The sequence below is a fragment of the Vollenhovia emeryi genome, unplaced genomic scaffold (genome assembly GCF_000949405.1).
Source record: "Vollenhovia emeryi isolate VEMERY1.0 unplaced genomic scaffold, V.emery_V1.0 DF939175.1, whole genome shotgun sequence".
Classification (NCBI taxonomy): domain Eukaryota; kingdom Metazoa; phylum Arthropoda; class Insecta; order Hymenoptera; family Formicidae; genus Vollenhovia; species Vollenhovia emeryi.
This window is the reverse complement of record NW_011967191.1, coordinates 1,083,978-1,101,663: the sequence shown is the minus strand read 5'-3', so window position 1 is coordinate 1,101,663 and position 17,686 is coordinate 1,083,978. Positions and strand designations below refer to the sequence as shown.

The 17,686-nt window shown below is 35.4% G+C and overlaps 2 protein-coding genes across 2 annotated transcripts in view; one reads left to right on the top strand and one right to left on the bottom strand.

Annotated features, from left to right (window-relative positions):
* The window catches only part of LOC105563485, a 35,784-nt gene extending 21,208 nt beyond the window's left edge, over window positions 1-14,576 (top strand). Inside the window, exons 2-15 of the mRNA XM_012015103.1 lie at window positions 2,900-3,014; window positions 4,443-4,542; window positions 4,844-4,977; window positions 5,292-5,684; window positions 5,823-6,548; window positions 6,656-6,887; window positions 6,986-7,093; window positions 7,183-7,277; window positions 7,384-7,450; window positions 7,526-7,860; window positions 8,161-8,293; window positions 8,589-8,843; window positions 8,921-9,040; window positions 9,245-14,576. Of these exons, the coding sequence (XP_011870493.1) occupies window positions 2,935-3,014; window positions 4,443-4,542; window positions 4,844-4,977; window positions 5,292-5,684; window positions 5,823-6,548; window positions 6,656-6,887; window positions 6,986-7,093; window positions 7,183-7,277; window positions 7,384-7,450; window positions 7,526-7,860; window positions 8,161-8,293; window positions 8,589-8,843; window positions 8,921-9,040; window positions 9,245-9,421 (2,955 nt within the window). The 5' untranslated portion in view covers window positions 2,900-2,934 and the 3' untranslated portion in view covers window positions 9,422-14,576. The remainder of the gene's footprint in view (window positions 1-2,899; window positions 3,015-4,442; window positions 4,543-4,843; window positions 4,978-5,291; window positions 5,685-5,822; window positions 6,549-6,655; window positions 6,888-6,985; window positions 7,094-7,182; window positions 7,278-7,383; window positions 7,451-7,525; window positions 7,861-8,160; window positions 8,294-8,588; window positions 8,844-8,920; window positions 9,041-9,244) is intronic.
* Window positions 14,577-15,024: 448 nt separating this feature from the next.
* On the bottom strand, window positions 15,025-16,902 carry LOC105563483 (vacuolar protein-sorting-associated protein 36). Its single transcript, XM_012015102.1, has 6 exons — window positions 16,715-16,902; window positions 16,362-16,554; window positions 15,939-16,294; window positions 15,710-15,874; window positions 15,423-15,638; window positions 15,025-15,348 (listed from the first exon to the last, which is right to left on the bottom strand). Exons 1-6 carry the CDS (start codon window positions 16,808-16,810, stop codon window positions 15,169-15,171), a joined length of 1,206 nt encoding a protein of 401 aa, XP_011870492.1. The 5' UTR covers window positions 16,811-16,902; the 3' UTR covers window positions 15,025-15,168.
* Window positions 16,903-17,686: the final 784 nt, after the last annotated feature.

Genomic DNA, 17,686 nt, shown 5'->3' with positions numbered 1-17,686 from the left:
CCGTTTTCAGCCTGTATCTCCGAAACTATTTGAGTCCGACCCTTATATAAATATATTAAATTACTCGGGAAGACATCCCCAACAACATTTAAAAATCAAGCGAATCGGAGAGGAAGTCGCTTTTATGCACAATTACCGGATTTTCTATAATTCGCAACTTTAGTTTTACAGATCCTCTGACATACCTAAGGTGAACCTTTCCTTAACGAAAATGTCAAGGGAAAGAGCACTATTTACCTCAATCTTCAATTTTTTATTTCTTGATATAACTAAACTTTAAATTAAAATTCTCTTAAAGTAAAATATCTATAAAGTTAACTAAAGAAGATGGTTTTGCTACTTGCTTGCTGCTTGAGACTTTGTTGAAATTCGTTGAAAATGCTTCATCTTCTATCGCTTGTAACTACGGAATTATCGGTTTCTCCATATTTTCCCTGAGATAAGAATCTGCATCAACTTTATGAAAGAATCTGGTGTTAAAATTGAGACGAAGAAATGTAATAATTTATGCTTCTAAAAATAGCACTTGAAGTAATATTTCTCAAAAATGTACAGGAATAATGGAGAAATAAATTATTCTTAAGACTAAAGCTAATTGTAAGATATTTTTATCTCAACGGAGCAGCAATTAATTATTTGCATAATTTGTAAAAAATTATTAAAATACTAAATTGTTCACAATATTTCCTCTCAAAACTTTTTTTTTACGTAGACAGAATTAAACGACGATTACTCAAGTCCGATAGGGTTAATAAAAAAATTATTTTATAGAAGGATATTTGATTTGAAACGAGAGCGTACTAGTCAAATGCCCAGTAAATATTTAATCTATACCTCTATTTCCCTTCAGGCACTTTCTGATGCATGCGCGGACGGAAATACTTCACTATAGAGTTCAATATTTTACTTTCTATCGCCTTTCGTCCGTCTCTCTCTCTCTCTCTCTCTCTCTCTCTCTCTCTCTCTCTCTCTCTCTCTCTCTCTCTCTCTTTTGATATACCATTTTTTACTTTCTGTGATAAAAATTCGAATCAGATTTGGCTATTAAAAGATATAGGTATGTAAAAAATATTTGCACAATGTAATAAGGAGGTGCATATTGAATTTGTTCACTCTTGTTATAGCCAATATATTAATTCCATAGTTAGATACTGAAGATTTTAAAGAATGTCAAAGCCTATATATGAATGTACAAGTGTAAGTCTCGTTAGCAAAAGTTACGTATAATGTCACAACTACTTCGAAAATAATGTATCATCAAACATGTTACGGATTTGTTAACTAGGTTTAAATTAGAAGCTGGGTACAGCACATCGCACTTTGCAGTTCTGCACAACTGCATTCACAATACCTCATAAATATGGACTAGACAACAAAAAGTTCAAAGCTTATCAGATTTTACTTAAAAGTGAACATCGAGGTACCGCTGTGTGTGTGTGGCATTAGCAGCTACACATTATCAGCTATTGGATTCTATCAAGTGTTGCTTATTGTTTGATGCACGTATGTGTAAATTATTGTGTGCAAATCTATTATTTATAAATAATTGAATAAAAGAAATAATGGATTATATTTACACAATAGTTGATGATAAACATATTCAATATATATGTTTGAACGAAAAGTTAGCAAGCTATAAAGATCATTAATCCAGTTTACGTGCGTCATGAGTAAAAACTTTCAAGGTAACAAACTTGTAACGAATGGTTTATACGTGTGAATTATTCATGACAACTCGCTAAGTTTGATTCTGAAACTTTCCAACTATTGGTAATAATGAGCAGACTAGTGTGTACGATGCACTTGACGTGAAATCTTGGTAAAACGATTTTAAATGACTCTTAAGTGTATTGAATGGAATATTAATTGGATAGAATGAAAAATCGAGACGTTTCTAATTTTTATATTTACTTTTTATTCTTTATTTATGTCCAATACTCTAGTTATAAAAATGATAATATCCAATTAAGCTTTTATATATTTGAATTAAGCGAATAATATCTGCAGTACTAAAATCGCAAGATTTTAGCAATCTCGGTTACCTTGACACAATGACACAAATGTAACCAGAAGTAGTTCAGCTCTTGGCTGACCCACTTCTTTTGATTATTGTTACCGAATCTTTGTTTCATAAGCGTGTCTCGCTTTCTTACAAATCAAAACAACAATAAAAATATTTTTATATGCATAATAATATTAAAGATATATTATTTATAAAATTGTAGCTAAAATAATTGAAATTATAATTTCGGAAAGTGTCCTATATCTCTGTTGTAAGCAAGAAATAATCAATTTCTATTTAAAGTAAAGATAAATTCGAAATATACTTCTGCAATCTCTTCTTTACATTTTGTTTTGCACAAAAGATGAAGGAGAAACCAACCATTGAATAAATGTACTTAAAAATTTCTTTTGTTTCCTTTTCAATTACACTGAAATCTTACCGCTAATTGCCACCATTGTTTCCGCTAACAGAAAGAGTATCAAAGAAACAAAAGTAAAAGTGTTACTTCGTTGGCACGTGGCCTCTCTACATTTCCGCTTGTACTGGAACGTGAGAGTTTTCTTTTAAATTTACAATTTTATCGATCGCAGTATTCTGTGTATTCTATGTATTCATTATTAAAATCACTTAAGTATTTTCACTGAAAAGAAACAGAGAATTATTCTGAAATAAATTTTTATTATTTATTAAAAGTTTGTGTATGTAAAAAATTTATATTACAATGCCGACATATGTTTTTATATTATTGTAATATTAGTTACCAATAAAGGTCAAATATCTTTATATTCACGATTGCGTATCAGTTAAATAATGATCAAAGATAAACACGTTTCGATTATTGTTTTATTTGAGTAATCCAATTAAAATTCAATGCTGTAAATTTGTGTGTTTCAGGTTTCACAATCTCACAGCATTCTTCGGATTTAGCCATGGGTTGGGCTCTTACCGGACTCGGAGTAGCTTTGGTCATCGTCATCGCAGCTGGAGCCACACTTGTTCTTTGCAAAAGGTAACAATAATAATTTTAATATAAAAATATCAAATATTATCGCAAACTAATCCAACCAACTAATTAAAATAAAATGAAATAAAAACTTTTTATTCAAATTAAGAATCACATTCAGTTTTTTTAAGAAATATTTGTACGTGCACACACATATATCGTACTGAATATATGTAACCAAGAAATTTCCAGGTCACAAAAAGCAACTGAAATGAATGCCATCCTTAATCCTCAATTTTTCTTTGATAATCTCTTCTTTGTCCGTAATCTTCTTTGGTGTAAAAGTATAATGGCAAGTCTTTAGAAACTGATAAACGCGTTAATGCCTGCAACAGGTGAAAGCGTCATTCAACGAACAATTATTACCCTACTAATTTGAAATTTGTCCAAGCACAAGCTTGATCCAGTCTTCCTCGAAATAATAAGTCAAACCTTTGTTTCGTCCAGAAGTGTATTATAAGAACAATGAAAACTAACTGTGAGTTTTTAATAATGCAGAATTACTGTAAGCATGTAACTCGGATAGCACATGGTGATTCACATACGTTTCATTGTAAGATGTATCTTACACGTATCTTACGTTTTATAACAATTTAGCAAATGTATAAAGAATCAACATGTTCTTGGGAAGTGATTAGATTATTCTAAAGAACAACATATAGTATAACAAACGCGGTTAAAAATGTGTAAGAAGACAAATAAAATAATTTAATGTTAAAAACTTGAATTTGTGTTTAAAATACATACTACGTTAATAAGAGTATTCTGTACAACAAAATAGAATATATACAGAGAAATTAAACAAGTAATTTACTTATCTCTCTATAACTCTTTGAGGGGCACAGTGTGACATACGAGTACATGTCACACCTCCCGAAATTAAAAAACTAACACTTCTTTCACTCCGATGTCTTTACTACTTCGTATCTAGAAGGATTTTGATTCGCTAATTCTATATTTAAAGTCGAAATTCTAAAATTATCGACGATTAACTAAATATAGCAGCTCAAAGTTAAAGTTTTAATTAAAAAATGTTATTTTCTATAAAATATCTTGTAGTAATAAAATTCCTATAAACGATATTCCGAAACTAGGTACTTGGAGGTTTTTGAAATCACTGATTTCTGATCTAAAGTCAAAATTTAAAAATTGTAAAATCCAAGATGACGGATCCAATGTAAAGAGTGGAAATTGCAAGAAATGCAATTGATTTGTCTGGATTTCGTTATTCGGAAGTTTTTCAGGTTGCTGATTACACATATGAGATCAGAATTACAAAATTCATAATGGCAGATCCTTACAGCTTATTTCATTTTGTTGTTTGAAACTATATCCGATATTTCCAAATTATAATTTCAAATAAATGATTTCATGATTTGTAATATACATATATATAATTAGCGTTTAGCTTCTGTAGTCGCGTCAATCCCACAGATATTGCATCGGATGGCAATTTGGCACGAGGAATGTATGGAGCGTTTGCGAGGAATGGAGACAGAGGCTTTCCTGGCTTTGGGCACCACGGGAAGAAAAGGTAATGTATTTCAAAATGCTAGTTACATTTAGATTTTATCAAAGTTTTATTACTTGAAAATTTGCAGTTATTACCTAAAAGATTTACGATAATAACGTATTTTTCGTTTTATTAAAAAATTTGTTTGATTAAAAATTGTTCAATTTTATCTAGAAACTTTAAACAAATTTTCTGCAATCCTACAATTATATCATTGCTATAACCGTTAATTATAAATATTACAATTATCTTTTGTAATCTCATACCATTGTAGCCTTATATTATTATTTTAATATATGTCCAATTATGGCACTATTTAAAGGTGGGATTGGTAAAGGCTCAGCATCCGACCGCCCAGACAATACCAGGCCTATATCGCCAGACTGGAAATGCCTCTCAACATCTCTTGCATAGCGATAGCGACCTCCGGCTAGATGCGCAAGGAGCCTTTACCAGGTATGCGATCAATTGAATAATTATGATTTTACAATATTTATATATACGATTAATCAAATTAATCGAATCAAATTGTGACACGACAGTCTCTACATATTATGAGTATAAGTAACTGAGACTGAGACTACTATAGTTTCAATGATAATGAAATTTCTAAAAGAAAGAAAAAGCTTGAATCTCTAGATTGTGCATCTTATCTTAATATAATTTAATATCTTTTGTAATGAAATAACATTGAGTTAAATGAAATAAAAATATATTTGATATTGTTACACATATAGAAGGATACATTACACCCTCATACTGTTATACAGATTTGAGGCTGTCGACAGGGATCTACATCCACCTCTCGGCGGCAGCACGATACCACCTCAACCACTGAGGCCTGCTCCTCAACCACGACCGACCGCTCGTCCGAGGCCGTCGCCGCTTCAGACGTCGAGTACCGTCGACTATATTAGAATGCACGAAGTCGGTCCGGGTCCGTTGACGCCGCCGCCGTCGTTGCAAAGAGGATCGATACGATCGAGAGCCCCCGGTCCGTCCGTGTTTCTCTTTCAGAGCGAACCGCCAAAGAATCACGACCCCTTCCAGTCGATCGAACGTTCTACCTTCATATTCGACAATGGTCCCGCGAAAACGATAGCGGAGAATATTCAAATGACACCTTACTCCAGTCAAAACCATGTAGATTCTAGATTAACCAGGTAATATAGAAGCTTTTCCTCGCAGATAAACGATCTTTTCCTCGCAGACTTCAACTTTAATATATACTAATTTATTTAGGTGACAAAGCTAAAACTATAAAGCAGCTTACGTTTCATTTCTTTACGTCGACTTTACAGGCAATTCGAGCCTCCTTCCAAAGAGTCGGCGTGGCTCAGATACGGTATAAGCGAACCCCTAAATAACCATCATGACAAGTTGAACGATGAAGATATCAGTAGAAGTTACGGCAACTACGAGATCGTTCAGAGAAATCATGTCGCGCGACCATACGCGAGGAATGAATCCAGAGGATTTCCGGATAACTTCAATATGACGAATTCAGTTAACCAGAACGCAGCTAACCAGATGATCATGGAGTCGATATACGGGCCACAGACCATTTCCAAGATGCTTCAGAACAGCGAGGAGCTGAATGGAGACCTCAATCGAAAGAATAACGATATGCAGAACATCGAGATGACTCCGTTCAAGAGTACTTCCGGCCATCAAGAAGATATCGATTCATACTTGTTTCACGGCGATCTGTCCAAGTCGCATGATCTTCAGCGAGTCTCGCAATACATTCAGAGCTTGCCTGACCTACCTGTCTACGAACCCATGAACGAGCTGCAGACACGCTCAAGTCGTGAATCGATACTGTTCGTAAACGCAATTCAAGAATCGATCGTAGACGAGACGAAAATCGCGAGTGAGTCTGCTTTGAGTCCGATACCACCGCCACCGGCACCGCCGGATCCATCTCAAGAGATGACGAAAAAGAGCCCGACAACCGGCGAGAGAATCTTCAGCGCGCTCAGATCAGTCACCTCACAGAGCTACATAGATGCCTCGGAGTTTTATAAGTGAGTTACTAAAAGTTGACAAAGCAGATAAATTTTCAATATTTTATTATCAAACAGAGCTATATCTTTTACATGAAATTATAGCAAGTACATTTCTTTGTCCCTAGTTCGGTACTGTCCTCGGCGCAGCAAGTACAACGACTTGCGTTTCCATCGACACCACCACCGTTCGTGAATGATAGTACTGAAGATCCTTTACAGGACGCCGAATACTTGCAAGATATGCGAGATATTTATGCGGAAACCGATCCAGACCTGACTGGTCTCGACGGTTCGAGACGGAGTTCTGATCTTTATAGCCCTGAATTAAACCTCGAAGCTCATAGGACAGCGCAAGAAGTACTAATTGATTTTCACGCTCTTTTTACTTCGTGTAACATTAATAATAACTTATTGTTCATTAACCTTGTTATTAACTTTGTCTGTCTTGCTTATAGGTGTACAATAGTCTACAAGACCCACCGTCGTCTCCCTTATTGCTTAAAGATCACAATCACGAGTCTTATACGTATTTATCAGATCCCAGTTTTACTCGAACGTCAGAGGTGCGTACCCTTTAAAACTGTTTTCGCATATTGTAAGAAATATTTGGTAGTAACATATCTTGATTCCTTACATTAAAATTATTTTTCAGGATATTTTTAACAGCCTCGAACAAAGACGTAAAAGTATAGAAAGACTGAATGGTATTCACGAATATATAGAACTTGATGCTGCCGACCCCTCGAGGTATGGACTTTACGATACAAAATTATATAATGTTCTCTAAATTACTTTCGTTGTTACAAGATCAGAACGTGCACGTTATGTGCGTTTACACAATTTGTTTTTGCAGGAGAAGAAATAGCCAGGAACTCTATGCCGCCTTGGAGGAGGTGCAATTGAAGAGACGACTTTCACAGGTAATAATACATATTTTAAAAGCGTAAGAAATCATTTCATGGACAATGCAAAGAACATTTGTTTATAATTTTCAGAGTCTGGAAGAGTCGTACCTGAGTTACGCGATAAACGATCACAGTAACATCAGATCGGGAAATCGACGAAGTTCGCTAGGACCCGAGCCGGAACCGCCGCCCGACGAATCCACTTTAAAAAGAGCGATTAGCTGCGAGAGCGTATGTTCCGATACCAGCATCAACCTGAACGATTTGGAAGAGGCGCCTATCGTAGGCCACATCTGTGTCGGACTCGAACATGAGAGATGGGGTGGTCGCGGAAGCGATTGCGAAGGCGATCTGGCCGTAAGTGTCTTGGAAGCCAGGGATCTCGTTGCTGCCGACGGCTCTCCTGCGCAAGATACTTTCGTCAGGTAAATGTCATCTTTGCCCACTAGTATCGTGTATTATTTAGTAAAAATAGAATGTCACATTAGAGATAAATATATCTCGAGAATCTTATATATAGACTCTATCATGTAATACGTAGGAAGTTTTATTACTCCCGTGCAGGACATTTTTTTCATGATAAGTTAATGTCCAGTGAATTTATAATTCTTTTAATAGAATTACAAATTCTTTTAAAAAGAAAAAATCATTTAAATCATACAACTAATTAATAATTAACGAAATTCTTAGTATAGATATACTCAAAGATAATTTTTTCTTCGTAGAGTGTGTCTACTACCCGACAGGCAGACTCATGTGCAAACGAGAATTTACAGGGGATGTCCATCGCCTAGTTATCAGGAGAAATTTTTATTTCCTCTCGATGGCGGACCAACAGGCAAAGCACTTCTTGTCGAGGTAGTCTTTGCTATTGATTTCTTTCCGCCTCTAGTTTCTATTTGATACGTGTTAAATATAAATAATATATCAAATAAAAATTAATTAATTTTTCTATATGGAATGTTAAACTGTAGATACATGAATGCACAATTTGAGGTATGAAAATAACCCAAGGAAAACTGAAAAGTCCAGATGACGATCAATTTGATGTCATATTGACGAAAATATGACATAAGTTTGGTCAATATGACATGAAATTGACATCATGTTGACTTTTCATTTTCCTTGGGTAATAATTTTGTTTATTATTCAGGTATTTTCTGATGAATCTAACATTGGCGGCGGCGCATCCTTAATCGGTGAAGCCAGTTTGAAGCTCGGACCTGCAGCGAGACCACCTGCTACAACTTGGCTAGCACTCAGTGGACCTGCCTTACCCACTCCACATCTAGGAGAGTTGATGTTCTCTCTTAGTTACTTGCCTACGGCGGAGAGACTCACCCTCGTAGTAGTTAAAGCGCGCAACTTGCACGGCGTAAATTTATCTCCGGGTGATTTCTTCGTCAAGGTAATTGAACCTCTTCTATACTACACTTTGATAAATGTAATTTTTCAAGAAAATGTTAAAATATTTTTCTCACTAAGGTATACCTACTTCAGCAAGGGAAAAAGATGCATAAGAAGAAGACATCCGTGAAGAAAGGCGAGAAAAGTCCGATCTTCAACGAGGCAATAATATTCAGTGTGCCAGCGCACGCTTTACAGGTTTTGATCAATTTCCATTTTTCTCAATAACAACAATCGTAATAAGGACATGGTTTAATTTCGTTAAAGCTAACCGAGTCGGTGATACTTGCTTCAATAACATTCACTTTGGCAGAGAGATTTTCTTACGAAATTTCTTTACGAATGATATAATTCTCGATCTTATGGGAATGTTCTTATCGCAAAACGATTATCTTTTCTCAGACTATCCAGCTGAGATTGACGGTGGCGGAATTGAACGGAGATCAAGGTACAAAGGCGTACTCTGTAGGGCACATTATTGTAGGATCTACCTCGACGGGAAAAGCGCTGGCTCATTGGAGACAGATGTTAACGGCCTTGCGGCGTCCGGTCGCTATGTGGCATCCTCTCAGGAAGTAGAAACAGAACCGTGTTCCACTCAAAAAAAGTAACTGGAACAGCGATTTGCGAAACAATCCTAAAATATCACTTTTGATCCCGGATCCTCTCGTATAAAATTTTGTGTGACGCATCCCTTCTTTGATGTATTTAATGTTGAGAAGGGTACGCATATATATATATATCTGTATAAAATAAAATAAAATCTCGTGGAGAGATGCGCATTGCAAGCGCGCTCTAATCTATCTACTGTTAACGGTCGTTTGGACCATCGCGTGGTAATATGCGCGATCTTGTTAATGACGGAATTTATGAGCGAAATTGTATGCACATTACTGAATCGCACGAGCTAAATACTAATTATCGCAATTATTCAGTTAGGCGAATACTGAATTCATCAAGCACGAACACTGCTCCAAAGTGATCCGCACCATCGTTTACAGAAATCATGATCTGGACAATTAGAATGGTTCGAGCAAATTTTGCATTTAGATTGTTACTTGAAAAATCGTGCAAATTGCAAACAATTGCGGCAATTAAATCTTCCTTCTAAATAGATAGATAGATCTATTAAGGGATTCAACGCGGCCGACTGAAACGCCGACTGAAGCAAAATTTATGTGTTCTGTTACATATCTCTTTCTAAGCAATTAACTCTTTTAAAGCAATTAATTCGTTTTGGATCCCTTTTACGAATATTTTAACTGTAAGTTTCTCTCTCTTAAGAATTAGATTACAAGCTAATCTACAAAACTAGACTAAACTAGAGACTACAAATGCTTAACGCTATACAAGTGTAAAACCAATCGTGTAGTCGTTAGCAAAACATGAAACATTTATTTATCATTGGTGCAATACGCCTATTACAAAAATATTCACCCCTCTTTTAGGAATTAAGATGATTCATCAAATTTCGAATTCACTTGATATTACCAATCGCTTTTTCTATGCTAATGTATATGCCAAACGTGATTGAATAATCATCGTTTAATACACAAAGCTGATGCACAATTTATCACCATAGATGGAAGATGGCAGAATGTATTTTTTCACGAATGCTAATCAATCGATTGATTATAATCCATTCAATGACGAGGCGATTCATGCGATAAAAAGCCTGATTACAGTATTCGATGATGTCGGAATTATTTTGAGACTGACAAGACTTGCACCATAGATACACGGGTTTTCATTGCATCCGTAAAAAATATTACACGATCCTACATAATCGCCATAATTTCCTGATAAATGTTACATGTTGATTCTTTGAATAATGCATTGCCTTTTAAAAACTAAGGGTCACAAGTTTTGACTATCATTAGAGTTTAATGTAGATTAGCCTAAGGATACCGTAAATTAACATGTAAGGAAGATGCTAGACCTTTCTATATAATTACCCCTTAAAGAATCGCTGCTGTTTGTTAGTGACCCATACATAGCGACGTGCGTGCCTGTCCCTTCGCGATTTACGCTCCGAAAATGTTTTTAAATTTATTTAGCACAGAAAAGAATTTAAGTGCAGCGTTTATTAGGCTTTAATAATAACCAAGAATTAATATCAGATAATATCCTTGTAAACAAGGATTATGGGGAACCGATGGGAATTATTCTGCAATGTATTCAGAATCAATCAGGCTTAATTCAGTCATGAAATTCCTTGAAAAATTACATATTTATTTTTTATTCTTCCAATAGAGAGAATTAGGCAATTTAATTGTTGTAATTTTAAACTTAAAATCTTTTATAAATTTTTCCTCATCTCATTTTTAGACATTTAATTATGTGGACTCGCTATAATACAAAGCGTTGTATTTACAATGCAGGTAAGAAGGTATGCAAAAAATTTACTTTTAATCTTAAAAGTGATAAAAATTTATTTCTGCGGAATAAAAATTCCCGTGTGAGTTTCCCTTAGGTATGCTCTTTCTTTTTTAGAAAATTTACTTTGCAGAGCGCAATCGAGGACATTAGCGTGTGAAACGGTTCCGACATCGTCGATCGATGTACGAGTACGATCGCTATTAAAACAAGAACAAACACACAAAAGGATCGTTAAATAACCCGCACGAATTAGACAGCCTTTTGGACCTCAACGCCTATTCTATATCTATAACTTTTGTACCTCTTCATATACATAAAACTGGCAAGTCGTACGCGTGCACGTGTGTATGTGTGTGTGCGCGCGCGCGTGTGTGTGTGTGTGGGGGTGTGTACGTATAATATATATACATACATATAAAGACAAGCGTTACAAAAGCATTACAAAATTTTACTATCTATACCGTACACTCTTCATCATGGAAAGCAACTATTCCACTTCACACTTATTAACTTACGCAGTTTTCTATCGCCAATTACTAATGGGACTAATATCGCTCACTTGTCATTAATTCCATAAATGTAATTGTAAGACACTCTTTGCGAACGATACTTATTCTCCTCATTGATATACATATACATATACGATATATACGTGGTGGTTCGCGCGAAGACAGTTTAGATGGACAGATTGATTTGAAGAATGCGCATTTTGCGAGAGGCAAGAGTAACAGATGTCTCTAATAACAGTGGAAAATTATGCTATTGAAAATGGAATACGCAGAGAATTATCACAGATTCTCGATTTAAGCGTAAATTTCTTCATGTAAGCGTCTTGATATCGTGATATTTGATTATTCTGACTTTAATGTTGACGTATTCTTTGATAATTTTTGCTAAAACTGCTAAAATTTGCTCGAATTTTTATTTATACATAATTTGTAATTGTGTCTTTTAGACAACCTTATCGTGCTCTTTTTAAGCAACTTGGTCGAAATGGTTTGTTCGAGATAGCTTCGAATCGCGTACAAACGTATGCGCAATTAGTAATTAAAATTTATAAATAATTTATTAAACTGTACCTTTAATGATAAAGCACTGTATATAAATGGTACGTATTGCGTACGAATTATCTGTATGCATACATGTAAGCCAAGATAAGCAAGTTAGCATTTAACACTGTTGTATATCAGCACAAAACTAAACTTTTATTCTTCATACTTATACGCGATTCGCGTCTATGCACATGTACGCATAACGCATACTGTTAAGTGTCTATGTTTGATATGCGTAGACACCGTATACACGGTATTGCGGAAAAGGGCTATAATTGGAAAAACAATGCAGCCTTGTTCTCTAAAATTAACATTTCAGCAAAAACGCATTGCTCTCTATCGATTGTATTGTAAAATGTAAAGGTATCTCGCTCATAAAAAGATAAGTGTTGGAGCTACCATTTTGACTGCTACCCATCATCTTGTGGGAGTCCCGTGTATACGTGTATACGTTGAAATTGAACCTGACACATCATATTTGCGCAGGACAAGTTCAGGGGAAAAAAATGAAAAGTGTTTAATAGTTTACATCTCGTTTTTCAGAATTTAATTTTGTCAGAAGCTAGCCGTAGTGGTTAAAAAGAGGAAGGGATAAATAAAAGAGTGAAAAAAGGCAGAAAGGTTACTGAAGAGACACAGATATTACAGGATAGAAGACAGTACGATAAAATGGAGAGAAAATGGCGGGAGAAGAAACTGAAAGAATAAAATACACAGAGTAAAAAGTGCCCACGCAAAAGGGAGAAAATGGAAGAGAGGAGAAAGAGAGAAAGTGAACCGAATGATAATGACAATAATAGTGCAAAGTGATTCGTACTACAAATAGCATCGCTACGCGTATCAATCATAATAGTTTAATTCTGTTAATAAAATTAAGCAGACGGATTAATTTGACGTAATTCGATGCACGTCATATTATGTGGAAAATAAAAGGTCTACCATGTGTTGAATTAATAATACGTATTAAATACATTAATAATAAATTATAGAAATATTATGCGTGGGTATCGATGGGTATTGAAGTATATCGTTATTATGAATGATAATAATTTATAATGTTAATAATTTGTGGGACGAATCACGAAACACGTAGCCATTGCATGAGTGTGTACGATTCACATATACAAAATACTATAAAATTTAAATTATTTTATATTTTTGTTACGCCTCTCTGTGATATAATAAGGGCACATTCACCCCATCCTGTATATGTATGTGCGTTAATCTTCGTATCTCGTTGATTAAAGTGAAACCTTTTAGAGAATGAATCTTGCCAAGCCTTCCCTATTGCATTTCGAAATGCACTCGAACGTACCTCCATTTAATTCCGAAATTAATAAAAGAAGTTGATTTTTACAGGATTATCATTACGCAATTAATTTGCATAACTGAATAAAATTGATATTAATCGTTGCCAATATTAAGTAAAAATGCGCACGTAAATCTTTTGTTATTTCCAAAATATATAGTATGTACATAATAATCACAGATGTTATACATGAATAATCGGTATTTTATTCAAAGTATAATATACGCAATTTATTTATTTATTAATATATAACTTGTGGACTTTGATGTTATAACTAATGAAATGGTTTTTAAAGCAGCAGGTACGCTCGAGATAATGTTCGCGAAAGATATAATATGCATCGTTATACGACAACTTGTACTATATTATATTAATTGTACGAAAACATAACTGCATTGTGACTGGAAAATATTGTAATTTAACGATGGTGAACAGTAGTTGTACAGCGAACATTTGTATGCTGTACAACATATGTCTAATACAGGGTGTATCTCTGAAATAGTGGATCAGAATTTGTCGATATATTCTTAAATTCCGAGTTAATTTTTTTTAATTCGTTAAAATTTAATATTTTTCATAATTCTAATAATTAAAAAATAATTTTTAATCAACAATCTTATAATTTAATAACTTATTAATTATAAAGCTGACTTGATATTATTATGTAGATGACGAAAGTAAATAACAAAAATTATTGTTTTAAGAGAATTAAAATTTAAGACTTAATTGTGTCCAAATATTTAACGAAAATTAAAAAGTGAAAAGAATTGCATCTAAAAAAAATTCTAAATTTTCCGAAGGCCATACTGTACTTGAAAGCATTGGCCCACTATTTTAGAAAATAATTTCCATCCTGTGTATGCATACTTATAGATGCGGAAAGTTACGTACTATTAATTGTACACGAATCATTGTTAATCATGGTTGCGGTTCTATTTACACAATTCGTTTAATGAATAAATTTAAAAATATATATATATATATTTCGATTAATGGACAATGCCTTGCATTTCATTATCTCATCAGATGAGCAATTCATTTTGTTAAATCTAAGAGGCATGCATTTACCTTACTCAATAATTTAACGAACATGTAAGTAATGGTGCGAAATTATACACTGTCTCAATTGATTTCTTTCTGTATTGTTTCGATATTTCCTATTATTTGAAAAATAATTAGAAATTAAACGTAGATATAAAGCTGATTTTTTACCTCATATAATTTACAATAAAGTAGGCATTTCAAAGGTGCTTTGATTTTTTAAATATACTTATTAAAAATATACAGATACCTTTTCGTACACTTGTGAGATTTTCATAGGGAAATAATCATTATATCAACATATTCGCTTGTTCAAAAACCATTATACATATATTTATAACTTTACAGAGAAGTAAATAATTATGCTTAAAAATAAGTATTATTTATATTTTACAAGATAATTCAATTTTAATAGCGTTTAATTTAATTGCATTTTGGACATATGAAAACTTAAAAAATATATAAAACCTTGAAGCGTTGGTGTTACACGATGGCCAACATTAGTTTGAAAAGGCAATCAACCGTACATTCGTGACAGTTAAAAATTATTCACTAGATATTTCTTCTAAAAATAGATTGGGATAGAATCTGAGAGCTTCTATCGAATCGTCCCTGCAGGCTTTGCCGTGCTTCTCCGTGACTAGCAATCGTTCGCGTGCCAACAATACCGATATACCTTCGGATTGTGCAAGATCTTCGGCCGTCATAGAGCCTTTTTCTTTCAACTAAAAAATTTTACGTCCGAGATACAGTGAAATAATTTGGGTTATACAAATTGATGGCGTCATTCAGTGCTTACCAATTCCGTTATACGATCAACAACAGCATTATCGTCGTGAGATCGAATTTGGAGAACCATAACGCCGCTATCGAAGCTTCTTAACACAATTGGTAAACCTAAGGGCGCCAATTGTCTGCTGGCGTGCAATAAATCCTCGGGAGATAAAAGCTCCAAACCTCTGGCCCTGTTTGCGCGACAATAAACATCTGTAAGCGTCATCATACCGCCTACCTCCTGAAATGAATAACATTTTTCACCGCTCTTTACATTCGGTAAGCAATGTACGGTATACATATACCGCAAACCTTTATCGGCTCTTCCAATATACACGCAAGCTGCTTGGCCAATTGTTGAAAGTACTCGTTGCTGCTCTTGTACGCGTCTCTCGTTACTGGATCGTCGATACCTAAGCTCATTAAGTAAGCCTTAAATCTGACAGTCTCATCCTCCGTTATATCTCCTTGTCTTTCCTGCAATGATCCTGCATTACGAACCTCAACCTGTCAGCTTTACGAAGGAATCATTGAAAATCACCCTTATTTTAGCCGAAATGGTCTTTGAGATGGCCACCATATCTTTAGCCATATCCATAAGCTTGGTAAGATCTTGAAACGCCAGCGATATACTCTCGTCAGTTTCTTTCTGCTTCTCTTGTAGACTTCTCTCGATACCAATAATGCCCGTTCGCGTTTTTATACGAGGTAGCAGTTTAGCGCTTTCTTGATTATCGCGTACAGCAGGGACGATTAATCCAGTGGCAGGAGCAAATTCCCACATTCGTCTCATAATAGTGTCGGACAATTGCGTTATAAAATTCGAGTCCAGACCCTCTTTAAACGACAACTTGACATAATTGTACAAACTACTATCCGTTGGACCAGGCATCTTGTCTACAAACAGACAGGCAAATATAAACCGTCGAAATGACTCGTAGACAATTCCACCCTTAAATCTTACCAACGGCAGGCTCGGAGAGGTGTAGCACAATCTTCTTGCTACGGAAGGAGAACGGTCCGGGATTTTCCTCTTCGAAGAAAACGATATGTCTGAGCGAAAGCGACAAGCAGGTGTTACCTCGCGATATGTCGCCCGGCCTGCCCCAGAGTACTCTGTGACTAGTTAGGATTAATTCACCATTTTCGAAATTTGTCTATCGAAATAAAGAAATTATTTTAGTACCGGTATCTTTAAGTCTACGGCTTAAAACTTAGAGCGACGAGTCGCGAGGATCTAAACGTGGCGCACACACACACACACACACTTTTCGCTCCACCGAGCGAAATTGATACTGTCAGCCGCGGTGTCATTACCTTTGTATCGCCATCGTAGAGACGCACGACCGTGTCGCGTCTCACGTAAGCCTCGTTCGGCATAAACCGAGAATCACCGTACTCGAATCTGTTCATCGTGGCCTATCGCGAGTGTCGCGAACTGTCAGAGCGAGCGACCATATTTACACCTCGTGTGACTGCCGTAAACCATGCTCGACTCAGATGGGCTCGCGCGGACCGGCGCGACGCGAACGCTCGATTCAGCAGCGGCTCGAGCGTCAATCAACCTCCAGCGTAAACTCGTGAAAAGTGGAAAAATTGCATCGACCAATATATTGAGCTCATCAATGAAAATTTTCACTCTTCACGAGTTTACGCCGGAGAGGAAAAGACTCGTGATCGAACCCCTGCAGCCAACCAGCGCGAGTTTTACGACAAGAGCTACGTCACGAGCTGCTTTACCGACACATTCGAATATACTTTTTGCGCTGGTAAATGTTATTTTTATTAGCTTTTATGCACGAAATAGTACCAGGATAAGCTGCGGACCGAATAGCAGAACATTTTCACACTTAAAACACTCGGGTCAGAAGTCTAATGAAAATTATACATGGTATTTGAAGTTTTCAATTTTTTTCTCGTGAGCAATTTGAAATTGGCTTTATAAAATTACAAAATTCTTCCACACGATTGTAGCACGCATGAAAACAACGCGGGAGGTTCACGACTTTATACAAAGAACAAAGAGCAATTAAAAATATCCCCATGTGAAGCTGTCACCTAATGCCCATTCTACACCTAGGGATGATCCTACTTGTGGCTCATCCGATACTCGCTTCTATACCTATAAAAGCTAACCCTACTTACAGCTTATCCGAGGGAGTAGTATAAAGTGTAAAAGGTTTACACTTTGGTTGGTTTCCAATCGTACCAAAGTACAACTACAGTGTACCTTTTACACTTTATACTACTTCCTCGGATAAGCTGTAAGTAGGATTAGCTTTAGGTATA

Coding starts and splice junctions, on each gene's coding strand:
- LOC105563483 (XM_012015102.1), bottom strand. CDS start 16,810: ATGAACAGATTCGAGTACGGTGATTCTCGGTTTATGCCGAACGAGGCT. Junction 16,295..16,361: donor CCTCTCCGAGCCTGCCGTTG/GTAAGATTTAAG, acceptor GTCTGTTTGTAG/ACAAGATGCCTGGTCCAACG. Junction 15,349..15,422: donor TTGATCGTATAACGGAATTG/GTAAGCACTGAA, acceptor AAAATTTTTTAG/TTGAAAGAAAAAGGCTCTAT.